Source organism: Myotis brandtii, unplaced genomic scaffold (assembly GCF_000412655.1).
Source record: "Myotis brandtii unplaced genomic scaffold, ASM41265v1 scaffold728, whole genome shotgun sequence".
Lineage (NCBI taxonomy): Eukaryota > Metazoa > Chordata > Mammalia > Chiroptera > Vespertilionidae > Myotis > Myotis brandtii.
In genome coordinates this window covers 631,869-644,944 of record NW_005370875.1, presented here as the reverse complement: position 1 = coordinate 644,944, position 13,076 = coordinate 631,869, and the positions used below count along the sequence as shown (strand labels likewise).

General features: G+C 46.9%; 3 protein-coding genes across 6 annotated transcripts in view; 2 read left to right on the top strand and 1 right to left on the bottom strand.

The window, feature by feature from the left end:
* Positions 1 to 44: 44 nt before the first annotated feature.
* On the top strand, positions 45 to 4,364 carry C1QBP (complement component 1, q subcomponent binding protein). Its single transcript, XM_005882593.2, has 6 exons — positions 45 to 64; positions 905 to 1,120; positions 2,239 to 2,329; positions 3,545 to 3,640; positions 3,726 to 3,848; positions 3,982 to 4,364. The coding sequence occupies exons 1-6, from the start codon at positions 45 to 47 to the stop codon at positions 4,129 to 4,131; spliced, it is 696 nt and encodes a 231-aa protein (XP_005882655.1). The 3' UTR covers positions 4,132 to 4,364.
* A 62-nt stretch (positions 4,365 to 4,426) lies between these two features.
* RPAIN (RPA interacting protein) lies at positions 4,427 to 13,005 on the bottom strand. Of its 4 annotated transcripts, XM_005882578.2 has the most exons (8): positions 12,820 to 12,997; positions 12,538 to 12,674; positions 11,310 to 11,480; positions 10,222 to 10,282; positions 8,016 to 8,127; positions 7,839 to 7,902; positions 6,659 to 6,799; positions 4,427 to 4,578 (listed from the first exon to the last, which is right to left on the bottom strand). In XM_005882578.2, exons 2-8 carry the CDS (start codon positions 12,616 to 12,618, stop codon positions 4,549 to 4,551), a joined length of 660 nt encoding a protein of 219 aa, XP_005882640.1. In that variant the 5' UTR covers positions 12,619 to 12,674; positions 12,820 to 12,997; the 3' UTR covers positions 4,427 to 4,548. The 4 variants fall into 4 exon arrangements, with proteins under 4 accessions (XP_005882640.1, XP_014385714.1, XP_014385715.1 ...); XM_014530228.1 differs by having other exon boundaries at positions 12,538 to 12,997; XM_014530229.1 differs by lacking the exons at positions 4,427 to 4,578; positions 7,839 to 7,902 and having other exon boundaries at positions 6,685 to 6,799; positions 12,538 to 13,003.
* The window catches only part of NUP88 (nucleoporin 88kDa), a 39,290-nt gene continuing 32,101 nt past the window's right edge, over positions 5,888 to 13,076 (top strand). Inside the window, exon 1 of the mRNA XM_014530224.1 lies at positions 5,888 to 5,915. The gene's annotated coding sequence lies outside the window, so the exon portion shown is untranslated. The remainder of the gene's footprint in view (positions 5,916 to 13,076) is intronic.

Genomic DNA, 13,076 nt, shown 5'->3' with positions numbered 1-13,076 from the left:
AGGTGAGCTCGCGCACGTGGGCCGGGCGTGAGGGCAGATTCCCAATGGGGCGGGGGCCGGACAGGTAAATGGGCACCGCGAGCCGCCCGGCGAGCTCCGGAGCATGTTCCCAGTTATTGGCAAGCAGAGGATGAAACCCACGTGTGATTGATCCCATTTCCCTTTCCCGTCCTTAACGCGTTCCATTTGGGGTTGGGGCGTCCAGTTAAACCCTGGAGTCTGGCTTTATCCTTAGCCTCTCACAAACGGAACTTTGGGGAGGCCCAAGGTCGCGGTAGGAAGTGGCGGGTCAGCCTGGCCCATGTGGCTCCGTTGGTTGCAGGGTCTACAAAGCGATGTTCGATTCCCGGTCAGGGCACATACCAGGTTGCGGTTGGATTCCCTGTCGGGGTGTGTAAGGGACTCTACCCATTGATGTTTCTCTCTAAAATCAATGAAAGCATGTCTTCCGGTGAGGATTAAAAAAGAAAGTGGCCTGGTTATTGTCTTTGACAAGAGGAAGAAGGTAATTGAGAACTCGTTTGCTCTGTGTGAATGTGATAATGTGTTCATTGTTGCAAATCACTTTTTCAGAATCAAACTCAGCTTCCTACTGGTAGTATTAGGGCATCTATACCAATAAGGACACTTAGACTTAGTGGGTGTGAGTTGGACTAAGCCCCAGAGAAGGATTAACAGTCTTAGTCCAGATTTCTGGCTAGAGGAACCTGGGTCACTTTGGACTGATGGGTTCTTTTTCTTAATTTTTAAATATGTTTTTATTGATCTCAGAGAGGAAGGAAGAGAGAGAATCATTGATCAGCTGCCTCCTGTAAGCCCCTCACTGGGGATCGAGCCCGCAACCTGGGCATGTGCCCTGACCTGGAATTGAACTGGAATTGAATCGTGAACTCCTGGTTTATAGGTTGACACTCAACCACACTGGCCGGGCGGGCTATTCTTTTTCTGTAACATGGATTTTCATTGTAGGGGACAAAGCTTTTGTTGAATTCCTGAGCGATGAAATTAAGGAGGAAAAGAAGATACAGAAGCATAAGACCCTCCCTAAGATGTCTGGAGGTTGGGATCTGGAAGTGAATGGGACAGAAGCCAAGTTGTCCCGGAATGTTGCTGGAGAGAAGTAAGTACTGGGAGCCTGGATTCCAGCGCCTAAATCCATGACCCTCAGAACCTTACCTGTCAAGGCAGGTACTTTGATACATGGTTTCCTAGTCACATGGGTTCATCTGGGTAACTGCATAAGTTCCAGGTAGTTCATTCACTGCACACAGACTTCCTGTGGGCTGGTTACTTCGGGGTGTATTCTGTAAGGCACCTACACCTTTTTCCTAGAGTGAGTCATAGCCGCTTTGGGGCCATTGGACTTTGCATTTCTGTGCCCAGGAGCCCCACTTGGTCAGCACTGTTGCAGATGAGACAGATTTTGTGGCTGAACCGGAAACCAATGTTCCTGTGGGAGAGCGGCTTCCTGGCAAAGCAGCCAATCAGCGCCGCTCCAGAGGGCACCGTTGTGGAGTGCCCTGTGCAGATAGCGCTCGCTGGAGTAGCACAGCCCGCAGTGCTAGTTCCACATCTCACGCACTTTTAATTTCCACTCAAACTTGGGAACGGGATTTGTCAAGTGAGGGTTCTTGCACCTTAAAGTTGTCATTAGGCGATGCTCCCGGCCTGCTTTGTAATTATAACTCCACAGGCATTCTGAAGACTGGGTCTGTATTGCTGTTCTTTGTGAGGCTTCACCTTCCTGGGGCCAGGGCTGTTCTTGGTCTTTAGCTGATCCTACTCTCTAGTGCTCCTTCTTCCTTACCTTTAAGGGGCAGGTTTTCTGATGGAAAAAAGCTTTTAAAGGAGGCATCTAGTCCATTCCACCAACTTCTTAGCTGCTCACTGCCACTGGAGGGTAAGACCACCGTGAGCAGTGTCCACTGGCTATGGCCATGAGAGAACCAGTGGACGAATGTTGGCAGTGAGCCTTGGGATGCTGGCTTGGCTGAGATAAACTGGGGCCTATTAGTTGGACTTTCAGCATCTGGCACATAGTAGGCACTTTTTATACCTGCTGAATCCATTCCAGGACGGGATGGAGGCAGCAGGCTTTTTTGGAAGGTTGTAATTACAATGTAAAGCCGGCTGGGGTGGAGACATTGTTTCAACAAGCATTTTAAACTAGCAGGCCTCAATACTTCACACTCAGTGAAAACTGTACCCTGTCTTCTGTGTTTTCTTTTAACTTTCTAGGATCACAGTCACTTTCAACATTAACAATAGCATCCCACCAACATTTGACGGGGAGGAGGAGTCCCAGGGCCAGAAGGTTGAAGAACAGGAGGTAAGCTTGTAATACTGTAACCGGCCTTTACCTCAGAGTTCTGAGGGCTCTCTCAGGGGCTTGGAGGAGCATTGTTTTTGTGTTTAATTCCTCTAATGCTAGAAGGGGAGAGAGAAGGCAGAGGACAGCCATCCTTGGGACTTGACTCGTAGAGCAGCCATTGGGGCCAGCTTTAGCACCAGGAGTGTGGCCCATTTCCTTGCCCAGGTGCTGCGTAAATTGCCATCTGCAGGCTTGAGCTTAAGAGCTTGGTCTTCGTTCTGCTGATAGAAAGGAATGGGCACTGTCTGACCCTTCCATGAGGGGAAGGTCTCTGATATTGGAGATTATCATTTGGAGCGTTTCATGTGAGGAATGTTCTAACATGTCACAGGCTGGTAATAAACACCAGCCACTGAGCCAAGGGCGTAAAGCCGGGGACATCGGAGATTTAACATCACGTCTTCCTGCGGCTGCTGGCCTTTGTGGTTGGACCTTGGACCTGGATGGTGCCCAGTCTTCAAACCTTCTAGGAAGCAGTGTGTCTGGGCTAGAAACCATTTGGTATGAGGGCCAGAGTCCCCAGACTCTGACGAAGCAGGTATCAGTGCTGTCTCAGACCTAAACAGCCTCCTGGTGACATCACGCTGGCATCTCTGACATTGGATGCTCACCATCAAAGGGAGGGTTGCTGTGATTATTCAGACATTCGATGGCCAGTCAGCCAAATGCACTGGCCTTGGCCCTGGGCTGAAGGATGATCCTGAAACAGAATCAGTTGGAAAGAGATCTTGGGGCTTTATGCCACCTGTGCAGTTTAGGGATGGGAAACGGTCTAGGGAGATTAGGAATGGTCTAGATCTAAGTTAATTGGCACATAGCTGGGGCTGGAATTCAAATTTCTTCATTCTAAACCTAGTCTGTTACTTAAACAAGTAGGTGCTAACAGAAGTGAAACACTGTACTAAATATAAGATGATCTGCCCTCGAAAACAGTCTTTAACTTTAGAAAGGATCAATAGGAAGAGTTCACCCCAGGTCCCTGAATGAGCTGGCACGTGGCTTTAATACTCTGTTAAAGATTCTCGGCTCCTTATTAGGAACGCTATAGTAAAGACTTTGAAAATGGCTAATATCCTGGCAGAGGTGGCTTCTAGACCCCCTGCATCATCGAGACCTTTGGTCCAGGCAGCCAACCCCTGCCAACAAGGCACGCGCTTATTCTTGTTTCCCCAGCCTGAACTGACATCCACTCCCAACTTCGTGGTTGAAGTTATAAAGGGCGGTGGCAAGAAGGCCCTCGTGCTGGACTGTCACTATCCAGAAGATGAGGTACGTCACAGTCCCCTTTCTGTGCATGCGTCTGGCTTGTCCTGGAAAGCCCTTCAGTTTCCCCAACTACTGTCTGTCCCCTCAGGTTGGACAAGAAGAAGAGGGCGAGAGTGACATTTTCTCCATCAGGGAAGTGAGCTTTCAGTCCACTGGTGAATCTGAATGGAAGGACACAAATTACACACTCAACACAGATTCCCTGGACTGGGTGAGTGCTTGATAAGATGGGGTGCTCCTGGGCCTTATAAGGGAGGTCCCGGACCAAGGACAGACAAGCATTTTATTGAGTATTACAGATGAAGTCATACTACTTTTCTGATGGTGAATGTTTCTCCTTGTAGGCCTTATATGACCACCTCATGGATTTCCTTGCGGACCGAGGGGTAGACAACACTTTTGCAGATGAGCTGGTGGAGCTCAGCACAGCCCTGGAGCACCAGGAGTACATTACTTTTCTGGAGGACCTCAAAGGTTTTGTGAAGAGCCAGTAGGACAGACAAGACACTGAATACCTGGATTTTATGGCAGGCTTTGCCAGTGAACAAAACCTACTCTGAAGCCAAACATGTACTTTAAAATGGTTTTCACCCTAATATCATGGAAAATAATTCAGATTTAAATTATTTGTTGCCCTCTTATTTACTATTCATTTGTTTCTTTACAAATCTATTATTTCTAGATTTTTGTATAACATAATGATGGACAATAAAAGATTTATCTCTAAGGTGATGTCTTTTCTATTTGTATTCCTTCCTCCTTCAGACTGCATAACCAAACACCAAGAGCCAAGATGTTTGAAAGGTTTTAATACAAAATAAGTTACAAATGAAAGGTTTGTATTTACAAGGCCCCCTCAGACGGTCTGAGTTGGTTCCAACCCAGCAGAAGGATGTGAGTAAAGGCTGGCTTTAGATGATCGCAGCCCGAGCATCGCAGGCCTGGATTTAAATAGAGAAAGTAGCTTAAGATTTATCTCATAGGGCTGAACGTTGTCATCAGCAATCACATTTATGCTGCCATTAACACTCTTACTTAGGAAAGGATGCTGAGTTACTTAGGAAATAGTTGCGGGTATAGTTGTAAGAGGCTTGGCTGGGTGTCAGTCCTGTGGTCTCAAAACAACTGTCTTTTAAACCCTCAGCAACAATAGTACCTGCAAACTACAAATCCTGGCAATGGACTGATCTGATATCCTCACCTCAGGAACCCTGTGACCAAAAAGGTTATTCAGACTTCGGAGAGTTGACAGCTATTAGAGCTCAGCAAGGAGGTGTGGTTCCTTCAGCTTAACGGGATTGAAACAGGTGTGCACCATTGCAAGGTATAAATTATGCACACTGACTACAATCAGCTCAGGCCCATTCATTCTAGCTTACCTTCCTTGGTCTCCCCTAACAATCAGTAAGCACTCGAATATAAACCTGGTTTCTGATTCCTTGACAGCTCAGCCCCACCACAGTGCTAAGGAATCCTGTGCTTAACCTTGACACCACATCCATAGGTAATATACTTGGCTTTCTGGTGGTCTAACACATCCCCATCCCATGACTAGCCCTAGACCACTATCCCTCTCACATTTCCAATATTCCAAGTCCTTAGGGCTCTATGTACCCAACTTCGGTAACCCACACCTATCTTCACCCTCACACCCACGCTTAATGAAGCTACAGCCTGACTCACTGGATCTTGAGCCCAATGGTCCTTGATTTCCCCTTAGGAGAAAGATGTCTAGTGCCCCCTGGACTCCAGAGCATTCCTAATGATCTATTTTTCAAAGGGGTGAACTCTGGGATAGGCTACTGAAGACAATTTTGTCCTTCCCTCTCCTGTTCCTCATTTTGGTATGACCGCCTTCTGCCCAGCAATGGCCTCCCTCTGCCCCTGAGCCAGCACTGTCAATCATGCTGTCCCCACCACTGATGCCTCCACAGCACCTGTCTTCCAAACCTCCCCCTCCACTTGGTTTCCCTCCTGGTCTGGGCTGCAGGGCACCGATGGCCAAGTGAGCAGACGACTGCAGCTGGACTATGCTAAGCAACCTTTCGCGTCCTTATGGAAGCCTTTATCCATAAAGGAAATCACCTCCTCTGAACTCCCATAGGCCCTCCCCCTACAGCTCTCCAGGGCTACTGACTACCTGTTTTCTATATTCTCTTAATTACCAACCCTAGACTTGAACTCAGAGAGAATGCATATTTTTGAATTTTAAAAAGTCCTCAACACATTTTAAAAAAAATGAATAGAATTGAATAACTTATGGAAGAAACTTGATAAAGTGAAATGTTGGCTGTATTAGGCAATACTGTTTATAACAAACACAACTCCTGTAGGTAAACTGCCTTTGAAATGAGAGGGCCAGGAGAGAACTAGAGATAACCCAGGAGGAGGCCACAGTTCTGGACTTCCCTAAGTGCAGAGCGCTCACAACCCAGGGTTCCCCTTGCTTGGGACCTTAAGCTACAGCCAGGGGTTACTGTAAGAGACACTGGTTCCTACAGCAAGCGTAGGTTCTAAACCAGGGTGGCTCTATGTCCACTTGTGTGGTCCTGTTCCCTCACACCTGAGTTGTCACTTAGGGGGCCAGACAGCAGCCCCTGGTCCCCGTGAAGATTCTTGCTGAGGAGGCCAGCCTGATGCTGCCCTGCTGTGCTTCCTGTTCCGTGTCCTACTGTCAAACTGGCACCAGGCTGGACGACCTGGTCTTACGAATATAAAATAATCAGCTTCACCTAAGGCCACTGCTACCAATCAAACAAGAGCAGGCAGTGCCACCAGGCTTCCTAATTCCAGTCCAATGCACCTCCCACGATCCTGTGCTGCCTCTGTCCTGCCCCTTTCAGGGAATGACTGGACTTTTCATTGAACGGGCTCGTCACCTTCACTTTCCTATTCAAGTAAACTCCTCAGAGAATAAACTGCTTTTAAACATGTACCTGTTTCCAACCTATGATTTCTCCCAGAGCAGGGATAAAACCAAACACTGAGCTGCCCCTACCATGGGTCCCCTGGGAGGCTTACCAGACAGCTCATGAGAAGACTGGACTTTCTTCCTGTCCCTTCAGTGACTGAAAATTGAGGTGTGTGAGGACAGTGGGCGCTGTGCTCATTCATGCTGTCCTCTAAACAGGCACGAAGTTTCTGCTCTGTCAATTCTGGAGACTAAAAAACAAAAAGGTTAAACCGCAACCTAATCTTAGTTACCTCATCATCAACAGGTAGAAAAACCTGATTCCTCACGATACCCTGTATCTGTGATGACTTGACTCCTTGGACCTTTAAAAGTGCTCATGATTGTACTAAAAAGGTCTCTAAGCCAATCTCCACCTGACTGCCTCTCCAGACAACCAGTGCTCTCCTCTCCTCTGTAAAGCACCCAGCCACACACAGCACCAGGGACACTTGGAGCCGTCCTATGCTTCTGCCTCCACCAGCCAAATGTATTCTCACCAAGAGCCAGCACTGCTTGGTCCCAGATCTGTCTGTGCTAATTGAATTTACTACTATAACTGAGTAATTACATATTATGTTAAACAACAAAATAAGAGAATGAAAACAAAGTTTTCTTTTTTGTAATAATAAGTGGGATGTTTAGGAAACTCAAAAAGATGAGTTGCTTAAAAAATAAAGCTGTTAAATAAAAGGGAGGAAAAATCCTAAAGTTGCACACTCAGCTTCTCAATGCACTTTTCAGAAACAAATTAGAAGCTCCAGGCAATGCATTATAAGAGTGGTTTGTAAAAAAAAGACTCAGCTCTCCAATCAGCAGAGCCCCACTCAAAGACTGGCAAGTAAATTTATATGCTTGAAATTTACTATGTTTCATTTTGATAATTCACCACTCTAATCAATTGACAAACTTTCACTCCCTGTCATGTCAGATAAGAGGGCTCTTTCTGTATTTTAAGATCACTGAAGCTTAAATTCTGAGTGTAGGTGTGTCTTCATATATGGACAATTTTTATGGATAAGTGTTTAACAAATGGCTCCGGGCTGGGGGCAGGGACCCCCCCTGGTTTGTGTGCTTGCCAATTTCCATGCTGTATATATTCTCACCATGTCTGACTTCAAGCTACCAATGTGAACTGAACATGAGCTGGGAAAAGATGTGCACAGCCATCTCCAACACACTACTGAAGGGTCTTAAGGTAAATAGATAATTGTGGACAAAGGTGACAAAATCTGGGTGTGTAACACTTACATGAGATGGGATGTACAGGCCACACTGACACATGACCACACCGCTTGTTATTCTCAGGTTGTACCTAGAGGCAGAATTAGGACCCCAGAGCTTCATGGCCAGCAGAGGGGAAATTCCACTCGTTTTGGAGTGGAGGGTGGGAATCAACAATGCTGAAAAGGTTTGGAAAACTCTTACTTTATGCACACAGGACAGATGAGGGAGTTTGCTTCCCACTCAGCCAGTATGATGCTGAGACACTGCTCATCAAACTGCAAGCTCTTCTCGTATTCACTGATGATGGACTGTTCTGCAAGGCAATGGACAGGTGGAGCGCGTCACCATGCTGCACCCAGCTGTCCTGTATTTAATGCTAACTTCACCTTCACAAGCTTCATCCACCTGAGAAAAATTCAGGTAAAATCATGCTACCAATCACTAAATAGTTACTCTTCCCTCAGGCTTCCTCTTGTTGGATTCCTCCCCTCCTGTCTGGCCTCACTTTGTGAGCAAAAGAGGTGAAGTGGTGAGGCTAAGGGACAAGAAGAGGACTTTCACACACATCACCAGAGGCCGTAGCGTAGCTGTAGACTGTCAGTCAGGTCCCAGGGGCAGCTGGAGAAAGCTGACACAGGGCACTTCTTTCTGATGCCAGCCCACCCTGCTGAGTCCCAGTGATCTGTCCCCCAATGTCCCTATGCTCAGAGTCTGTGTTGTTCAGAATCTATGTGTTCATTCGTTCAGCAAATATGCAACAATACCTAGGATGTGGCAGGCATGGGGTGCAAAGGTGAAAAAGACTGCTCCCTGCTCTTGATGAGCTCAGTCTAGACCAGTGGTTCTCAACCTTGGCTGCACATTAGAATCACCTGGCAATCTTTTTAAAATCCTGATTTCTGGGCCTCATCCTCCGGAAATTCTGTTTCTTCGTTACTCATGTTGTGGCCCCACCCCATAACAAAGAAACAGAATTTCCGGAGGATGAGGCCCAGAAATCAGGATTTTAAAAAGATTCCCAGGTGATTCTAATGTGCAGCCAAGGTTGAGAGCCACTGGTCTAGACTTTAGCTCAGGGGTCAGTAAACCACAGCCCACAGGCCATATCCAGCCCAACTTCAGTTTTTTGAATAAAGTTAACTGGAATATAGCCATGCTCACGTGTTTATGTATTGTCTGACTGTTTCCATACTACAACCGCAGAACTGAGGAGTTGCAACAGAGAAAGCATGGATCACAAAGCCTAAAGTATTTACTATCTGGACCTCCACAGAAAGTTTCTCAATCTCTGTTCTAGTGTGTTCCACCTGACTGAGTATGGGCAGAACACAGTGAATCCTTATCACTTCAGATTTTTTAAACGTACCCCAAAAGAAATATTTAGTGAATCTTTTGTTTCACCACTAGATAGGTTTTGTAGGTGGGGGTGAAGGGTGAATCAATAAAAAAATCTATGGTCTAACTGGAATCAATACTAATCATAACAACTAACACTTGCATAGCACTTACAATATGTCAAATGCTATTTTAAGTCCTTTCCACATATTAACTTATTCACTAATATTATCTTTATTTTAAAGATGAAGACACTGAGGCATGGGGAGATTAAGTGCTTTGCCCAGGGCTGTACCAGTTAAAGTGGTAAAGCTCAGAAGTGAACCTCAGTAGCCAAGCTCAGCAGTCCATGGTCTTGCATCCTCATTTGTTGAAAGTTTTCAATATGTCAGACACTTCTCTACGTCTTCTACACATATTATTAAACATAAGTTTCCACACACACAAACTTATAGGGTAGGCCTATTATCTCTATTTTACAGATGATAAATACTGAGCCTAGTCAACCTAGGGCAATGTGGAATAAATGAATTATGTAAGGTGTTAAATTGTGCACTGTACGGTGCTATGAATGCCTCAGGGAGTAGATGCTCACAAGACCCTGGGTAGTCGGTAAAGAATGGATGGGAGAGAAGACACTTAAATTAAGTTGTGCAAGAGAGCTGATCCTGCACTGTATCCTACAGGGTACAGGATTACTATCCATCTATTAATAGAGAGGTAGTGTCGGATAGAATAAGCATGGGAACTGGATTCACAAAATTGATGTTGCTTCCCAGCTCCACCACTAGCTGTTCAGCCAGGGTGAGATGCCACTCTCGTCTGTCTCCTATTGCCTTGTAGGGTAGTTGTCAGGAGAAAATCAGCACGGAATGAGAAGTCTGAGCACAAGACCTGGCATACTTAAGACTCGTATTACTAGGAAGACAGCCAGTCAAGACTTCAGAGTAAAAGCAGAGACTTCTGGATGCTTGGCTGCAGGCAGAAGTAGAAGTTCAGAACCAATTCTGTTGAGAATAAAGGGCATTAGAGTGGCTAGGTTCAGGCAGGAAAGACCACTCCCAGAGGTCACCTTGGTCAATCAGCTCCTGTTGGATTTCCTCCAGCTCAGCCAAGTCCATCGGCTCCTCCCACTGCAAGAGAAAGTGGGATCATCAGAGGTTTGAAGTGATAATCAGCTGACAAGCCCCACAATGATTCATACTTGGAGGTTGGCTTGAAGAACCCAGGTTTACCTGAGGAAATCAGTCAGTCCTGCCCTTCTGTAGACTATGCTGACAGTGGGGTAATGTGGTCATGCTGAGAAAGCATCAAGAAATGCCTAAACTACCCAGTGACAAAAGAATGGCACTTAATTGGGGGCAGATCATATAGGACAGCAGCTAAGTATGTGGTTCTGCCAAGCTATGTGACAGCCAGAATGTTCCTAACCCCTGTAAACCTCACTTTGGGCTTCTGTAAAATGGGAATAAAACCTAGCTGAGAAGGTTGTGAAGGTTATTGTGAGTACTAATTGTGATTATATGACACAAACATTTGGCAAACTATAGGACACATAAGAGATACTGAATAATGCATCATTATTCTAGAGAGCTTTGATGTTTTCAAAGCAGTTTCCCACATGTTTTCTTATATAGTACTCACAATACTGACATTATTGTCTTCATTTCATAAATATAAAAACTAAAGGCCAGAGAGGCAGAGTGGAGTTAAAAAGCAATATCAAAACCAGGATCAGAATTCCAGAGCTGCTGGCTTCCAATCCAGTGCTCTCCCGACACCTGGTAAAAGGTTTCTATCTGCACTCAGCTCCCACCTCTGACTGAGATTAGAATCAGGAAGCTCCTGGAGACCTTCTTAAAAAGCAAGATTTCTAGCCTCATGACCACTGCATCAAAACGTCCAGGGGTGTAGCCAAGGAGTAACATTACTTTCTTTTTAGTTTCATAATTGAATATAATGCAATGATGCAGCAGGTCAACAGTCTGGTACTTAGGAACCATTAATCTAAAACAGACTAACGTTAAAGGTAGACGAAACTGGGTTAAAGGCTGTTAGAATCCCAGCTGTAGGTTTGAGAGTATATGGGTTTAGAGGACTCGGGGAAATAGGCAGAGGAAGGACACGAGGGTCCTCCCTGAAAACACATCCCAGCCTGACCTGAGCCAAGGCCTCTGGGCAGCTTTCCATCGAGTGCCAAGCATTCCATTCCTCTTCCATCAACTCTTGTGCGAGAAGGGTGCTCTGAGCCCTCCCTGGCACATTGCCTCCAGCCTGTCGGTATTTGTCCAGGAGCCTGTCCCGGCTGTTTCTCATTCTCTCCAGGCATCCCTTGGAAGAAGGGAGGAAGGTGGGAGGGGGGAAGGGGTATCTTGTCCTCATCCACATGTAGCCAGATGAAATTACAATACTTTGTTCGCATATTTCCAGGTCACCGTATTTCACATTCTACCTTCAGCGCCAGCTTCTTTAATGGTTGGATGATAACAGCTCAACACCCACTGTCCTGTTATACAGGACGTTTGGACTGCTTCCACATTCTTGCTGCTCTAGGTATGGCTGCAGTAGTCACCTAACTGTACAACAGTGTTTCTAAACTTGGGGCAATTTGTCCCCCAAGGGACATCTGGCAATGCCTGGAGACATTGTTGGTTGTCATAACTCTAGTGTCAGGGCTACTGGCATCCAGTGGGTAGAGGCCAGGGACTCTGCTAAACATTCCACAACGCACAGAACCACCACCCACAACAAAGAACTGTCTTCCTCAAAACGTCAATGGCCAAGGTGAGAAACCCTGATGTCAACAGTCATTTCCAGCATCAGATTATATTCCTGGGCTACATCTACTACTTACGGGATTCCTGCAGTCCTAGGCAATGTTACAGGAAGCACGCTGAGCTCAGACTAGGTCAGAACTAAGATGCGGTACAACTCTGCTAAGGCAGTAAGTGAGGCTCTCCTGAACAGACGCTCTATCTTGAATAGAAATAATTTCTCTCTTGCATGAGGTGCGTATACAGTACACAAAATGCCTTCTCGGCGCCCACTACCCAACAACAGCAGGTGCTGTTACTGCAGAGTGCAGAAGGGTGGCAATGGTCACACTTCGAATTTAAAACAAACCCAAATCCAAAACTAAGGGGCCTGAGGCTGGTCCGGCCCGGGCTAATCCCGCACCCGGGGGTCCAGGAATTCCGGGAGGCAGCCGGGCGATGGACAAGACCCAGATCTACAGGTGCGAAGACTTGAGTCTCAGGTCCACCTCCACCCGCCAGGCACTCCTGACACCTGCCTCACGCGGCGAAGGCACTGAGGAGAGCGGTTCCTGGAGGGACTAGGGGAATGACCACGGCCCGCCCAGCCAAAGCTTCTCAAATCCCACACTCACCTGCCTGAACGTCTCTTTCCACGGAGGCGAGCCCACCAATTTGTACATCGAGCGGTGCGGAGAACCAGACTGCTCTTCCATCTCCCCTCCGCGGGAGCAGCCTCCGGAAAGCCCCGCCCCTGCGGGCGCGCAGAACCCTGGGAGTTGTAGTTTCTGGTTGCTGATCGTACTACACGGCAGGGAATTCTGGGAAGTGTTCTACAGGCCGTCCCAATAAGGAGACAGCTTTGGGCAAACGAAGGGTGGTTAATTGCGGGAGTGACATCCGTGAGGTTAACCCACCTGGATTGAGGAAGTTAAGTCTCGAGGAAAAGCTTTGAATATCTAGGTTTACCCAGGTGGAGGTGTCCAATAAGCAATGAGATTCACAGGAGTAAGACTCTCTCTCAGGTTCTAGACTTTTCCGCGGCCCCAAAACTTGAAACCGGCACTGGCCGGTCGACTTTCTCGTCGACTTTCGCGTGACTGGCGATTGGCTATCCACTAGCGCTGCCGCTGCCTGATAGGCTGGCCTCACTTTATTAGCCTAGCCTCGTGCT

What these genes read in the sequence shown, in the direction of transcription:
- C1QBP (XM_005882593.2), top strand. Translation starts at nt 45, where the DNA reads ATGGGGCGGGGGCCGGACAG. An exon ending in CGGAATGTTGCTGGAGAGAA is followed by an intron (nt 1,121 to 2,238) that starts GTAAGTACTGGG and finishes TTAACTTTCTAG; the next exon opens with GATCACAGTCACTTTCAACA. An exon ending in GTCACTATCCAGAAGATGAG is followed by an intron (nt 3,641 to 3,725) that starts GTACGTCACAGT and finishes CTGTCCCCTCAG; the next exon opens with GTTGGACAAGAAGAAGAGGG.
- RPAIN (XM_014530228.1), bottom strand. Translation starts at nt 12,618, where the DNA reads ATGGAAGAGCAGTCTGGTTCTCCGCACCGCTCGATGTACAAATTGGTG. An exon ending in GCCCAGAGGCCTTGGCTCAG is followed by an intron (nt 10,283 to 11,309) that starts GTCAGGCTGGGA and finishes TTTCTCTTGCAG; the next exon opens with TGGGAGGAGCCGATGGACTT. An exon ending in ACAGGAGCTGATTGACCAAG is followed by an intron (nt 8,128 to 10,221) that starts GTGACCTCTGGG and finishes ATTGCCTTGCAG; the next exon opens with AACAGTCCATCATCAGTGAA.